At 39.2% G+C, this 16,600-nt stretch overlaps 1 protein-coding gene across 1 annotated transcript in view; it reads right to left on the reverse strand.

Annotated features, from left to right (window-relative positions):
• Positions 1-7,007: 7,007 nt before the first annotated feature.
• The window catches only part of GMCL1 (germ cell-less 1, spermatogenesis associated), a 39,821-nt gene continuing 30,228 nt past the window's right edge, over positions 7,008-16,600 (reverse strand). Inside the window, exons 12-14 of the mRNA XM_056123628.1 lie at positions 15,673-15,818; positions 12,656-12,743; positions 7,008-8,352 (exon numbers count right to left, since the gene is read on the reverse strand). Of these exons, the coding sequence (XP_055979603.1) occupies positions 8,227-8,352; positions 12,656-12,743; positions 15,673-15,818 (360 nt within the window). The 3' untranslated portion in view covers positions 7,008-8,226. The remainder of the gene's footprint in view (positions 8,353-12,655; positions 12,744-15,672; positions 15,819-16,600) is intronic.

The following is a 16,600-nucleotide window of genomic DNA, read 5'->3' on the forward strand; positions in this document are numbered from 1 at the left end:
GCAGGGAGCGCCCTCGCTTCCGCCTCCGGCTCGGAAACCGTCGACACGGCGCCCCCGGGTTCCGACTCCGCCGGAAGCCCGCCCGGAAGCCGGTGTTTCTCGGACCTGAAAGTCGGCTGGAAACCTGACAGTCTTCTCCGAGAGCTCCTTGACCCGACTTTGCGGGTGACTGCTTCGTTTGCCTTGCCCACGTGGCGGCATTAAAACGCGACACTTGGGGCTGAAGCGATAGCCCAGCGGGTAGGGCGTTTGCCTTGCACGCGCCCGACTGGGGTTCGATTCCCAGCATCCCATATGGTCCCCTGAGCACCGCCAGGGGGTGATTCCTGAGTGCAGAGCCAGGAGTAACCCCAGTGCATCGCCGGGTGTGACCCAAAAAGCAGAAAAATTAATAATAAAACGTGGCACTTGATATTATGTGCCGATGTCTGGCAAAAGCACAGACCCATCACCTCGCCCGGTTCTCGTCCCAGTTACTGTGCACGTATCTAAAAGATAACCCATCGCGCTCACTCGGGGACAGTAGCCACACAACACGGGTCATCAGAAGGAGGGAGCAAGCTTGGATGGGTATCGCTGTGCTGTAGAGGAAACAATTGCAGACAGGCGACACAGCTCCATGGTGAGAAAAAAACTTCACACACTTTCTTTTAAGGAAACCTTTTTTTTGATCATTTTTAGCGAATATATAATAAATTAAATTAAAATAAATAAGATATAAATATATAAATAATACATTTTACACGCAATATAAAATAAATCATTTAGGACCTGCTATTGGTGCAAGCTTGGGTGGTGGTTCGGAAAATTGGCTGGTTGGGAAAATAACGGCTGTGGGAAGGTGCAATGGTGGTGGAATTGGTGTTGTAACAAATCATGAACAACTATAAAATTAATTAAAATAAATAATAAAACAGGCCTGTTTGAATTATTTCACAGGGATTTGGTGTGGAGGGGATGTCTTGGGGTTTTTATTGTTCTTGGTTTCTGGGTTGGGTTGTTCTTGTTTTTTTGTAACAAGCCCTGGAGTAATTTTCCCTTAGTTTGTTGAGAGTTTGATAAAGGAAGTTTGCATAGGAAAAGTGCATTTAAATGAGTCATTGTCTCCCTGGAGGAATCAAGCTAGCACAACCAGGCACCTTAATATCAAAACTTTAAGAGGGGAAATTACATCGTTTTATCGTTAGTACTATTGTTTTTTTGTGTGTGTGTGTGCGTGTTCAACATACATTTGTGCTCAGGGATCACTCCTGTGCCCAGCATCCAACCGGACATGTCTGATGTTCAAAAGACAAGCACTTTTGGTTATAGGGGGAACCTGTATTCCCAGTCGTGTAGCCATCAGGGTGATGAATTGTAGGCAATTTTGGACTTGATGAAATGTCTATGTCATATGAGGAATTTTTAGGTTTTTTTTTTTTTTACCTTTTTTGTGTTAGCTTGACTAGTGAAAACCAACTATTATGTATTAGTCTGGGAACACTGTATAAATATAATTTGATCATAAAATGGTAAGGGGAAGAGTTTTAAATACTTTTATAAAGCAAAACTCCGATCAAAAAAAAAAAAAACAACAAAAGACAAGCACTTTCACCCCGTACTATTTCTTGGGTCCTTAATACAATTGTTCACAAATGTTTTGCATGCTTCTATGAGCCAGAGGATCTTTAGTGATGAAAAGTGATGAAAAGATGTGACAGCTCTTGAGTAGCTTCCAGTCAATGGATACAAATAAACCATGAGACATACACTGATAGGGAGTGAATAAGATATAAAGACATCCAACTTTTTTTTGGAAAAAGTTTTCATTAGTTATGTCTAAACAAGACCTTAAGGATGAGTAGAAATTAGCCTGTTAAAATGAGGTGGTTGGTGGTGGGAAATGTTGGAAAGTATTAGCCAGGTAGAAGAGACTGAATGTAGGCAGGAGAAAGGATAAGTTCTTCTAAAAAACTGAAGTGTTGGGCTGGAGAGATAGTACAGCAGCTGAGGTGCTTGCCTTGCATGGGGCTTACCAGGTTCAATCCCCAAGCACCCACATGGTCCTTGAGCCCGGCCAGAAGTGATCCCTGAGCACAGAGCCAGGATAAAGCCAGGTAACCCAAAACACAAAAACAAACAAACAAAAAAACATATGGACCTGCTTATCTGAGATGCCACTTCATTATCCCCAAGAGAATTGAACTAGAGGTATATTTTAATTTCAGAAGATAATAATCAGCATGCAGAGTACATGGTACCAGCAAGCCCAGGAAAGAAAGGGGCTTAGGAACAGGGAGAGAGAAGAAGTCTAAAAGGAGACTAAGGAGTGACTAGAGAATCAAATAAAACAGGGTATTATGTCAAGTTTGCTTTTTCAGGCAACATAGCTCCCTTTAAAGATTAATTTTAAATGTTATAAGGAATAAAAACAATCTTGATTCAGGAAGTTCTAGTAACTTAATGGCTTTTGAAGTGGAAACAATTTTTTTTCTTAATAATGTGGGAGTACTGCTATTTGTTCAGCCATTGATTAAGCTGATTGAATTGGGCATGAATTCACATTACTTTTTTTTTTTAATTGCATCACCGTGAGGCTGGAGCAATAGCACAGCGGGTAGGGCATTTGCCTTGCATGCAGCCGAACCAGGTGACCCGGGTTCGATTCCTCTCAGAGATCCCAGCAAGGTACCGAGAGTATCTCGCCCACATGGTAAAGCCTGGCAAGCTACCCGTGACGTATTTGATATGCCAAAACACAGTAACAAGTCTCATAATGGAGACGTTATTGGGCCCGCTAGAGCAAATCGATGAACAATGGGAGGACAGTGCTACAGTGCTATCACCATGAGATAGAGTTACAAAGCTTTCACATTTGAGATTCAGCCATACAATGATGAAACACCATTCCTCCAGTAGTGCACATTTTCCACCACCCTGAAGTGGAAACAATTTAGAGAACACATTTGAGAAGTTTGGCTGAGACAGAGAACAATATGAATATTTACATATTCAGTAAATATGTAACTGAAGGATGTTTGAAGTTGGTAGAAACTTCAGCACAATATTAGTGTAAATGAGTCAGTATAGAAGGTAAAGTAAAGGTACAAATGGAAACATCAAAGGAATAAGTTCCATAAAGGGCTAGCCTGAGCAAGAAAAGGAAATGGCTTTTTCCTCCTTTATGACATGATGGGCTTTGCCAGGCTTTACCATGTGGGCGAGACACTCTTGGTACCTTGCTGGGCTCTCTGAGAGGAATCGAACCCGGGTCACCTGGTTCGGCTGCATGCAAGGCAATGACCCGCTGTGCTATCGCTCCAGCCTCATGGTGATGCAATTAAAAAAAAAAAAGTAATGTGAATTCATGCCCAATTCAATCAGCTTAATCAATGGCTGAACAAATAACGATTTGTTCAAACGATTTTGCTAGGGTTTCCTTATTCTAATCAAGATGCCCTCTTTCATGATATTCACTACCGTTTATCTTCGATATCATTGTACTTAAAATAAAGGCTTCATTTAAAAAAATTTTTATCTCTTTATATATTTTGGCTTTTTGGGTCACACCAGGGAAACTCAGGAGTTACTCCTGGCTCTACACTCAGGAATCACTCCTGGCAGTGCTGGGGGACCATATGGGATGCCAAAATTGAACCCGGGTCAGCCGCATGCAAGGCAAATGCCCTACCCTCTGTACCATCGCTCTGGCCCCAAAAAGACTTTAACAGATACTTTTTTTCTTTTCTCATTCTAAAGGCCATTTTAATAAAAGAGTAGAGTAGCATAGGTCAAGGTTAACATTTGTGATTGCACTGGCATAGAAGCCCTTATCCCACAGATAGCAAATAAGCCTTTGCTATTCCTATCCCATATAAAAATTACCAGCCTTGGGTACAGTGGATAGGGTGCTTGCCTTGCATGTGATCAACCTGGGTTCAATTCCAGGCACCACATATGGTCTGAAGAGCCCCTCCAGGAGTATGCCCTGAGCACCAACAGGTGGCCCCGAAGCACCCATCTCCAACCCGTCCTTAGCAAAGTATCCTGACTTCACTGTTATAGATGCATTGTGTTGACCCAGCAACTTTTCCCATAATAAGTTGTGATCTGATGACATCTGACCAAGAGTGGTTGGTGATATACATTTATTCACTCCTGTATCCTTTTTTTTTTTTGGGGGGGGGGGGGGGGGGCAGAGAGCTTTTTTTTTTTTTCTGTCACTCTTGGCCGTGCACAGGAATTATTCCTGGCTCTGCAGTCAGGAATTCCTCCTGGTGGTGCTTGGGGACAATATGGGATTCTTGGAATCGAACCCAAGTCAGTTACATGCAAGACAAAAGCCCTACCTGCTGTACTATTGCTCCAAGCCCCTCATTCCTGTATCCTGAATTTGGAAACATTTAAACCCTCTGGATGGAGAAGGAGTTGTACTGTATCTTTTTTTTCTTTATGGTTTTGGCACCACACCAGGTAATTCTTAGGGGTTATTCCCAGATCTGCACTTAGGAATTACTCCAGGCAAGTGCCCTACCCACTGTATTCTCTCCAGCCTGCTTGTGTGTATTTTTAAAGGATAAATTATAATTAAGATATAATTATCACAGTATTTTATATATTTATATAAATGCCTTTTAAAGTAATTTAGCATGAGAAAATAGTTACTAAAGGTCTCCTTTTTAAGCCAAACAAAAATAATTCAGTATTAATAGCTAAAAAAGAGACTTGGAAACTATAAGGCAAATGTTGATAAAAATGTTCATATACAACAAGTTACAGATAGTTCAGCTGAAACCTTTAGGCTTTTATTGAAAACATTTCTATTGGAAAGAATAAAAATTAAAGTATTTGGTTAGAAAAAAAATCAGATCTTTACTAACAATACAAATAAACAATTTCTCAAGTAAGAACACTAAAGACAATTATTCGTTATGAATAACATGTAATTTGGTCAAGAAAAAGCAGTGAGAGAAGTGAAGGCTCCAACAGAGCTCCGACAGCTGGAAACCTCCAGAACCCAATTGCTGCCATGTGCATGGCTGATCTCGACAGGCTTGGGACAAGCCTCATCCATGCAAATGAATCTGCTGAAAAACTCAGGTATGCGGGCTTTGACAGAAATCTCCAGGCTCTCACAGAGTGTGAAATGGTAGACCTCCCCACATCTTCCTGTTCTTTTGGGAGCCTGGCAGGCCATGAACTGCCTCTGGCACCATATAAGCTCATCAATGGCCATGATCCAGACTCATAAAAATCTCAGAAGAGAGCCACAAACTGCAGAGATGCCTCCTGACCCCAATGTCACCATCCAGTTAAAAATTTAACTCCAGAAGATAGAAAGATAGTACAGTGGAGGGGCTGGAGAAATAGCACAGTAGGGTGTTTGCCTTGCATGTGGCTAACCTGGGTTCGATTTCCAGCATCCCATATGGTCCCCCGAGCACCACCAGGAGTAATTCCTGAGTGCATGAGCCAGGAGTAACACCTGAGCATCACTGGGTCTGATCCAAAAGGCAAAAAAAAAAAAAAAAAGGATAGATAGTACAGTGTATAGGGTATTTACCTTGCAAGCGGTCAACCAAGATTCAATCCACAGCATCCCATATGGTCCTCTGAGCACCACCAGGATGCTGAATTCAGAGTGCAGAGTGAAGAATGCACTCATTCCTGAGTGCAGGGTCAGGAGTAACCCCTGAGCATTGATGGTGTGAGCCAAAAAGGGGGAAAAAAATTAACTCCAACTGTATCACTCTATATAAAATTTTAGAATTCCTACTCTATACCACTGATGTACCAGGAGTAGCAAACCACCTTTGATGGAGTGTCAAGTAGAAAGCAACCATCTCAAAAAAAAAAAAAATTAGCACACAAAGGCTCAACCTATAACAACATATTAGTCATCTCTTATACAAGGGCTTAATTCTTCCAGTTTGAGATACAACCTTCACACACTTTCTTCTAAGAAAATCTTTGGAACCATTTTTAGCAGATTTTCCATAACAATCAATATAAAATAAATTATTTAGAACATTTTTTGGGGCAGGCTTGAGTGGTGGTCGAAAAAATTCTAAATAATTGGGGGAGGTGCTGGAGCAATAGCACAGCAGGTAGACGTTTGCCTTGCATGCAGCCGACCCGAGTTTGATTCCCAGCATCCCATATGGTGCCCTGAGCACTGCCAGGAGTGATTCCTGAGTGCAGAGCCAGGAATAACCCTGGTCATCGCTGGGTGTGACCCAAAAATTAAAAAATTAAAAAATTAAACATAAATGATGGTGGTGGGAAGGTGTAATGGTGGTGGGATTGGTGTTGGAATATTGAATGTAATAAATTACTGTGAACTTTGAAACAACAAAATTTAAAAAAAGAAAGCAATGACCTGGAACCATATATAATTCCAATTTGGTTCACTTATATAAAGTCAAACGAAACTTTTACTCATAAATATAATCAAATCTTAATGATCTTTACTTCCAGATTTATAAGTTATTCAAAAAATCAATGATTTCCTAATTATACATGTGTGCATATATGTATATAGATGAACATACATATATATCCATGATTATAGTTTTTAAAATGTAAAAGGTAAAGCACCTTTGCTACTATATCTCTTTATTAAAGCACTAGCTTTGCACACAGTCAGCCTGGGTTCAATTTCTGGCACCACATATGGTCAAAATCCTGCCAAGAGTGATTTCTGAAGGCAGAGTCAAGCATAAGCCGTCAGCATGGCCAGGGGTGCCTTCCTCCAAAAAAGAGGTGACAATTATTAGAAAAGAAAAAAAGTGTAACCTCCCGAAAGTTAAATTAAACTCAGAACATTCAAACTATAGTTTTGGAGTTGGAAGAGAGAGATGTTACTAAAAGCTTACCCAGGGGATAAATTTTGAAAGGACAACTGATAAACCTATGGACATATCCCAGGAAAGAAAATCCACTAATAAATTCCAGAAATTAAATGTCACTGGGGAAAAAAACTAGAAAGAAAAAAAATTCTGCTATCAACTGTTTCATTTTCATTTCATATAAGAATTTATTTTTTCTTTTCCAAATGGGTATTTATACAGATACATAAAAATGATCCCCATTTTTTAAAAACATACTAAAAATATACATTAGCCACAAAAAGTACTTACTCTGGCTGGAAATAATGATGAGCATGGCTATTTTCAAAATAGCAATAAACATAAGCAGCCAACATATATAAGTCATGACAAACATACACCTCATTTTTGATAAAAATAATTTCTATTTTTACATTAATGCTTTATTATCAGCTTTTATATGAGATACTCAACCTTATTTACATTGACTATGAAATTTCTATTATGTATAACTCAAAGGCACTCAATTCAGAGGTTATAAAGTCCTGAGTTTAAGTAGGGAATAAGATTAATAATTAAATTTTAAACATAAATAATCCTAACGATCAGAAATATGAAAATGTTTAAAGTGTAATATTTGGTACAAAAATAAACCATGACTTAATAATAATAAAGATTTACACAATGTCAAAGACCAAGTAAGGCATAGGATATCCTCAGAATTAAACTTAATTTCTGCCCCCATTCAAGTTCATTTGAAATTCTGAAGTAAGTTTTTGGTTGTTAAATTCCTCAGAAAGTTATACACTACAATCAAAATAAAATAGAACAAAAACTAAGTTAAAGAAAAAGTTCCTCATCTTAGTCTCCAAAACAATGAACAATCTTTTGAAAAATACAAACTGAACAAATATTACAACAGGAGGAAGACTCATAAAGAGAAGTTTAAAAAAATTAAAGGACAGCCTTTAAATGCACCGACTGAAATAAGATTTACAATTGGTCGTTTAAATTATTCCTTTAGCTTCTTGAAGCTAAACAGAAATAAATTCACAGATGGATACTGAGATTACTAACACTAGGTAGACTGATCAAAGCTTAAGCTTAAAAATTAAATCTATATTTGGTTCCAGAGAAATATGAAATTTACCTACAGCTATGTTCTATGATGCTAAATTAAAAGCACAAGTTGATACTTTCAACAAAAAATGGTTTCACAAATATTTTCTTGGCTTTAAAATTTTTTTTCACATATGCATAGAAATGGGATGAGAATAAGAATAGTCTTCTGTATTATTTGTAGAGTTCATAAGGCCTTTGTCTTTGTTAGTCACCTTGGATGTGAATATCAGTTGGGTCATTAAATGGAAGCTGGCCAAAATAATTTTCAAAGTGCTACTATTTCCAATAGATGAGACCCTCAATTTTCTGGATTTTCAGGATGATTATTTTCAGTTCTCTTCTCTGGTGATATATACAAGAAGTTACAGCAGATATATAAAGGGAAGATCAGAAGCCTGCTGTCCAAGTTCATCACTACTTGTTCCTATTAAAAAAAAATAAAATGTTACATCTTCAGTGGTAAGCAGAGAGTAATACTAAAAGCAGAACGACATGAAAACCAGACTACTGAATATGAATATACAAAGAGATTGTATGGTGGCATATGAAGTCTGAGGCACTGCTAGAATCTCGAACCTACCACGGACAAACTGCATGACGCTGGACAATTTACTGATTTTATGAAGTGCAGTTTTTCCATTATAAAATGGAGGGCAATTAAGCATACCCCATCTCATAGGATTTCACTAAGGATTAAGGATTAAATAAGACACGCAAAGACAGTCATATATCAAGTATTCAGTAATGAGTTATTTTTAATTTTAAAAAGTTCCACTTGAGTATCTACATATTTTTGCATGATTTATTCCAGAAATATAAAGACTACTCATTTGGTTTTAATTTTCTTTTTGAATTTCTGAAGACCTTTATAATATATCAGATAACTGGGATGAAGGTAAGGAATACTCACCAAGAAGCCTGGTTTCCTCCCTTATCTAAGATTCCCCACTACCTCTAAAGCAAAACATTATTTTAAAATTTTAATTTTATTTTTGGTGTTTGGGCCACACCTGACGATGCTCAGGGGTTACTCCTGGCTCAGCATTCAGGAATCACTCCTGGTGGTGCTTGGGGGATGCTGGGGATTGAACTAGGGTTGACCCTGTGCAAGGCAAGTGCCCTACTCTGCTGTACTATCGCTCTAGCCCTAAAGCAAAAGAAGTTTTTTTTTGTCTTTTAGAACAATCATGTAAAAATGAGGCTGTCTTGAAATCCTACAAAAGCAGGAGATGATACAAGACCTGAGAAACACACATTTAAATGAGAACTTTCTGACTACCTGAATATAACCTTAGTAATAATACATTTATTTCATTGTTTTATACATTTTATAGACTACATTATTAAACAATTTACATCTAGAGTAGTTTTTTTTTTTAACTGAGGTGTATATTCCTGCAATGATGAGGAATCTAAAACTGAACACCAGAGCAATTTAGTTAACTGGATTCAGTTTCTGTGTTGGAAGTATAGCAAATTCTCCCAAGTGTACCCAACAATTATCAAAATGTATAAAGGTAGGATATGAATTTGGATAAAGGTAGAAATTTGGATGTCACACATATATAATTTCTATGAGCTTCCCCAAAGGGAAAGTGGTGTTTTGTTCTGAAAAAGGTATCAGTGAGCAAGATGGGTAAGGTCAGGCGAGGTGAGCACTGGGCTGACAGTGCTCAGGTCAGCAGGGAGGAAGGCTGTCAAAGCCAGGTTGGTCATTAGATGCTATTAACTGTTACCTAGTCAAAAGGCATATTTGCTAAGCTTGCTGAGGACTTATGCTTTGACAGTAAGTGTACTGATAATAAAACCAAAAGGTTGAGCATCATAACAAAACAAACCATGAGGGGCTGGAGCAATAGCACAGCGGGTAGGGCGTTTACCTTGCATGTGGCTGACCCGGGTTCGATTCCCAGCATCTCATATGGTCCCCCGAGCACCACCAGGAGTAATTCCTGAGTGCAGAGCCAGGAGTAACCCCTGAGCTTCTCCGGGTATGACCCCCCTCCCCCCCAAAAAAAAAAAACAGACTCTGAGGAAGATTAGTATCCTGGTTTTTGAAAATAAGGAAGGGAGGGTAGGTCATAGAGTCAACCCTGGGAAAAGGGTGCTGAACCAATTTCTGCTTATTAAATTGTATTAACTGTAATTCCAAGGTAGACAGATAAAATTCCAGTTTCATCTAATTAAAAAGAAAAACTGAGGGCAAGAGCTGTGCTCTGGGGGATCACTCCTGGAAAACTGGGGGACCTTATGTGGTGCCGGGGATCATAACAGGGTCAGCCACATGCAAGATAAGAACTCCCTGCCCACTTTAGTATCACTCTGGCTCCCCACCAAACTTTGAAACTCCAAAGGGCAATTTACCTCTGTATTTTCCTTCTCCCACTAATGACGTGGAAACTGAAAATCCCATACACCACAGCATCAGAGAGGTGGCATGCATGGTCCTAGGTTTTGAACCCTACTTTCAACCATTATCCCCCCCCATCTTCGTGTACAAGTCACCGCTGCCTCTTTGAGGCTTATGCCACTAATCCTGTATCATACCACTATTAGTTTCTTGAAGTCTATGATATGGAATTCCCAGGATCCATAAAAATCAAACTTCTTACTAAAAATCTTTTGATTAAATCAACTACAACAACAAAGGTAGTCCAGAGCCAACAGTACAAGTCCAGGTACTTGACTTGCACATGGCTGACCTGGATTTGTTTCTTTGCCTCCCTATAATTCAAATCTCACTGTCACTGTCCAGCAGATAGGGCGTCTGCCTTGCACGCGGCCGACCCGGGTTCGCTTCTTCTGCCCCTCTCGGAGAGCCTGGCAAGCTACCCGTGACTTATTCAATATGCCAAAAACAGTAACAACAAGTCTCACAATTTGTTGTAAGACATTACTGGTGCCCACTAGAGCAAATCGATGAACACCTAGAGGACAGTGACATTGACAGTAATGGTGGAACATCAGGAACTCTCATTGACTACATTCTTTCTCACCCTCACAAAAATGAAGCAAAAATTCTATCAACTTTATTTCCTATAATTAAAATATCAGGCAAAACTTATTGTAAATCAAACTGCCTAAGTTAGAACATCAGAAACTTTCACTGACTACACTCTTCCTCACCCTCACACAAATTAAGCACAAACTCTACCAATAGCACTACTTTATTTCTAGAACCCATCAACATTTACTTTTATGCCCACTAGTATCTTTTCTAATCCAAGAATATGATTTCTTTTTGTTTGTTTTGGAGCTTAGGGATGACGACTCCCGGCCTGATGCTCCAAGACCATCCCTGGCAGTGCACAGGGTGGAGGCAGCATGAGAACTGGCCCCTGGCCTCCTGCAGAGAGAGCACGTGCTGTGTTCTGAGCTCTCTAGCTGGCCAGGTTCTCGTTTATCATCCAGATGATAGCAGCTGTTCCTAAACTGTCTTCATACCAAAAGTTGTCATATCTCTAATTCTTCCTACACACTGCTAAGAAGACATTCTTCTATGATGCAAATCCTGTTTGTACAATTCTATGAAATATGCTAAAGTCACCAGCATTCTTTTTCTTTTTGTTTCTGGGCCACATCTGGTGGTGCTCAGGGGACTATATGGGATGCTGGGACTCAAATTTGGCTTAGCTGTGTATAAGGCAAGCACCCTACCCATTGTACTATCTCTCTGACCCAAAGGAAGACCAATTTTTTTTCTTTTCTTTCTTTTTTTTTGGGCGGGGGGAATGGGTGGGGTGGAGTGGAATAACCTGTTGTGCTCAGGGCTTATTACTCCTGGCTCTGCACTCCGGGATCACTTCTGGGCCGGACTCAGGGGGCCATTTGGGGTCCTGAGGATCTAAACTGGTCAGGCGCGTGCAAGACAAGTGCCCTAACTGCTATACTATCTCTTAAGTCCCTCAAAAGGAAAACAAATATTTAAACAATATAAACTGCTGGTTTATATGTTCAATTAGCAAATAAAGGAAGCAGCAGTACAGGTATGTGTTTCACTTGGTCACCACCAGTTCTCTCCATGGCATCACACGGTCCCCCGCAGGTCTAGAGCCCCCACACCTCCCAGAGTGGCCCCAGAACTGTAGGGTTCCAGCAGCAGCACAAGACTTATAACATTCTGAAGATGAATTAAGATAAACTATTATTCCCTTATTATCAGATTTCCCTTACCCCTCAAATCAAAATGTGTTTTTCCTTTTCCTGTTTCTGCAGTGCCAGGGATTGAATCCAAGACCTCGAACAAACACAGCAAGAGCTCTAATACTGAGCTACTAAACTATGTTTTCTTTTTTGTCTTAGTTAAACTTTTAGAAAAATGGGGTAAATTACGTGAAAGAGTATTTATGCAGTACTTTCATCTTATTATGACATCTTATTATCTCATTCCTACTTTGGAAAAACTGGCAGGCTACCGAATGTAGCCTGCCCACAGGGCAGAGTCTGGCAAACTCCCCTTGGCGTACCCAATATGCCAAATACCTGTAACAATGATGGGTCTCATTCTCCTAAAGAGCCTTGAATATAATCTCAGGGCTAGGATGAAGGAGACGTTACTGGGGCCTGCTCGAGGCAATCGACGAATAACAGGATGATTTGTGATTTGTGATTTGACTTCCATCTTTATCCTCAAGCAACTTTTAAACCAATTTATAAATCAAATACCAACTCTATTTTCCAAAAAGTTTTCAAATTACATACTGTAATGAAAGAAAAAATAAACATACCTGATCCTTTTCAAGTGTAAGTATTTGGTAGCCAGTTGTTCTACTACATATTAGTTTTCCACTACTATCAAAAGAGGCCAAACGTAATCTAGGAGAAAAAAAGGTAAAAAAAAAATAAACAATTTTTTTAAACAATTTTTTAAACTGCAGATTAATCTGAGTAACCCTTCCCTCATTTCAATACTCTTTTCACCCGTATTGTTTTGCATTCTCCTTAAATATCATTATCAAGCAATTCTCTTCATATTTACGAATTTGTGCATACTTTAAGGCACAGGTACTTAAGTTTATACATACTAAGACATAAAAAGTTTATAAGTAAGACTATTCTAAAATATCAAACTTACAATCTTCATCATTTTAAGCTATATAACTCTGTGGGACTAGTAACTGACATTGTTCTGTCATCAGCACAATCAATCCCTCTTCAGAACTCTCTCTTTCTTCCTCTTCAACTGAACTCTACTTGCCCTGACGCTGGTCCATGACAACCACCACCATTCCTTAAGGAACCTCAAATTAGTAGAATTAGTGTGTCTTTTGTAATTTATGTCACTTAGACCAGTATCCTCAAAGTGCACCACTCGTGTTACAGTACATAGCATGATTTCCTCTATTTTTAAGGTTGAATAACATTCCGTTGCAGTATGTATATACCATATCTTATTTACTGGTTAATCTGGGGTTTGTTTTAGTTTGGGGGTCACACTGGAGGTACTCAAGGGCTAACTCCTTTCTCTGTGCTCAAGAATCACTATTGGCAGGGTTTCCAGTATGTGGTGCTGGGGGATAAACCTGGGTCAGCTGTGAGCCTGGCAGGTGCCCTTCCCACTGTACTGTCTCATACCCATGGTTGGTTCCTCTGTTGACAGACACTTGAGATTCCACCTTTTGCCTATGTGACTAATGCTTGGTGTAAAATGCGGTATGAGTATCTGTTTTTTTGTTTGTTGTTTTTCTTTGGCTTTTTGGGCCACACCCATCGATACTCAGGAGTTACTCCTGGCTCTGCACTCAGGAATCACTCCTGGGAGTGCACAAGGAACCATATGGAATGCCAGGGATCAAACCTGGGTTGGCTCCGTGCAAGGTAAAAGCCCTCCCCACTGACTCTGGCCCCCTGGGTATCTGTTTGAGATCCTGCTTATAATCCTTCTAAGGTTTTTCCTTTTACAGTTCTTTTTTGGTAACTACTCAGGAAAACAGAGTTTAAGGTAATTCTATGTTTAAACTTTTTTTTTTTAAAGAAAATGCCATACCATGTTCCCACAAAATATGGATCACTTTATATTCCCACTGAAGGTCCATTTACTCCACTATCCCTTATTATGGTATGAGATGGGTATGAGATGGTCTCTTGTGTTGTTTGTGGGGGTGGGTAGCCAGAGATTGAACCCAGAACCTCACACGTGAAGCATACTCACTACCACTGAGTCACATCCCTGGCCCTTCATTGTGGTTTTATGTTTGTATATATAAAGTAAAAGTTTTATTTAGACATAGGAAGAGGAAAAGTGAAATTAACAGCTGTGAGGGAGAACAGTTTTCTCCAGAAAGCAGCTCATAAAATAAAAGGAATTATATGTCCCAAGTAGAGATGGCACCCAGTCCCTGAATGGACCCAACCTCACACTGTAACTTTGTTATGATTTCCCTAATGACTGACGATGTTTAACAGCTTTTTGTGTGCTTTTTTTTGGGTGGGGGGGGAGTATCCTCTTTTGGAGAAATGCTTTTTTATATCTTCTAAATTGGGTTGTTTTCTATTGCATTTTAGCTCTAGACAGTCTCAACATTAACTCCTATCAGATACATAACTAGTAAATATTTCCATATTTTACAGTTTATCCCTTCAATCTATTGATAATATATTTTAATAAATAACTTTCAAATTTTTGGTTAAGCATAATCTATCATTTTTCTTTGCCTTTACTTTGATATCATATTGGAGAAATCAGAGCCAAATCCAATGTCATGAAAGTGTTTCTGTAGGAGGGTGGAGAAAGGTGGGGCTCGTACCTGGTGGTGCTCAGGGTTTACTCCTAGCAGAGCTTCGGGAAGACCACAGGTGGTGCCAGGTATCAAACTGGGGTTATTTGTATGCAAGGTAGTGCCTTAACTCCTGTACTGTTGCTACAGCCAAAGTTTTTAGCCTCTATTTTCTTTCGAAAATTATTACATAGATTTTAGGTTTTATTCTTTTTTTTTTGCTTTTTGGAGTCACACTCGGCGATGCACAGGGGTTACTCCTGGCTCATGCACTCAGGAATTACCCCTGGCGGTGCCCAGGGGACCATATGGGAAGCTGGGAATCGAAGCCGGGTCGGCTGCGTGCAAGGCAAACAATTAATCTTTTTATATGGTGTTAAAAGTTTAAATTTTTTTATATAAACATTTGTCATTTATTTGAGGGCATTAGGGTCACACCCAGCAGTGTTCAGGGGTTATTTCTGACTATGCTCAGGGATCACTCTTGGTGGTGGTTGGGGGACCATATGCAGTGCCAGGGATCAAACGGGGGTCAGCAAACGCCTTATCCCCTGTACTATTTCTCCAGCCTTATAAATACAACCTTTTAACAATACATTCATTAAACTACTTTTCAATTTGTGAATATTCTGTCCATAAAAAAAACTATCAGCTCAACAATCAGTCAGAATTTAAATATCAAATCCTATAAGAAGCTAAAGACAAAACTAAACTTATTTTCCTGGGGAATACCTTGCTTTATATTAGTTAAAACATTTTATTTACTAGGAACAGCAGCAAGCCAACAGCTTCAAGTCCACTAACAATTCTACGTCATTCACAGTCCAGCCAGTTTTTTTCCCTAATATATTAGTTTTTATGATTTCCATTATTAATACATTACGGGAATGGAGCCTTATAATTTCCCTGTACTTTCATGAAATCTTACCAAAGCTCGATCATTGCTAGAAAAAACTATCAAATAACTATTATTTCACTTATTTTTCTTCTGCAGTGCAGAGCAGTGGGATGGGGAAATCTCATCCTACCTAAATGCTATGCTCCTTCGAGGTTGTAAACTGACAGATCCGCTACATGGCTGATTCAGTGTATTGCGTTTGAAAATGATGTATCGATTGGTGTAAGTGACAAGCAGGTCAAAGCCGAAGTTAAAACCTGTCCACCGCCAACAGTACTAAGAAATACAAAAAAGATACTTATTTCAGTTTATCATATTAATAAATTTTTTAAAAGGCTCAAAAATTTTTTCTTACCCCAAATAATTTTTCTCTAATGGGTTCCAGTATTGTCAGAGCCTCTCCTAAAGGCGTACCACACAAAATACATTTGTGAATATATATATACTCATATACTATATACCTCCATAGACATATCCTACAAAATAATATATATCAAAGCAAGAATGGCAGGATTTAAAGTATTATTCCTTAAGATACTATCCTAATTGCTGTTTCTTGATCAATTTCCTCTTCCTCTCCAACTAGATTCATCATAAGAAACATAGATTTTCTCTACAACTACAAGTTGGTATAGCTTTTAGGGAATCTTTTAGTCTAGAAAGAGGTAATAAGAACTACCTTAATGGTACCTTAACTAATATCTGAACAGAGTTATTTTAAATACCATCAGGAGAGTTATGTAATTTGTTTATTCTAGCATCTAACAGTGAATGAAAAGTCAATCATGACATGGTATGGTATAGTGAATTAAAGTTGGGCTTCACGTGTCTGGATGAGATTCTAGATTATAACATTAGCTCAAATTTTTGAAGGTTGTGGGACACTTCTGGTAATGCTCAGGGATTACTCCTGGCTCGGTACTCAGGAATTACTCCTGGTGGTGCTCAGGGGACCATAAAGGATGCAAGGACTGAACCAGGATTGGTTACGTGCAAGGCGAACATCCTACCCAGGGTACTATTCGCTCTGGCCCCAAGTTAGCTCAATATTTAACTGA

This window comes from Sorex fumeus, unplaced genomic scaffold (assembly GCF_029834395.1).
Source record: "Sorex fumeus unplaced genomic scaffold, SorFum_2.1 ptg000006l, whole genome shotgun sequence".
NCBI classification, from domain to species: Eukaryota; Metazoa; Chordata; class Mammalia; order Eulipotyphla; family Soricidae; genus Sorex; species Sorex fumeus.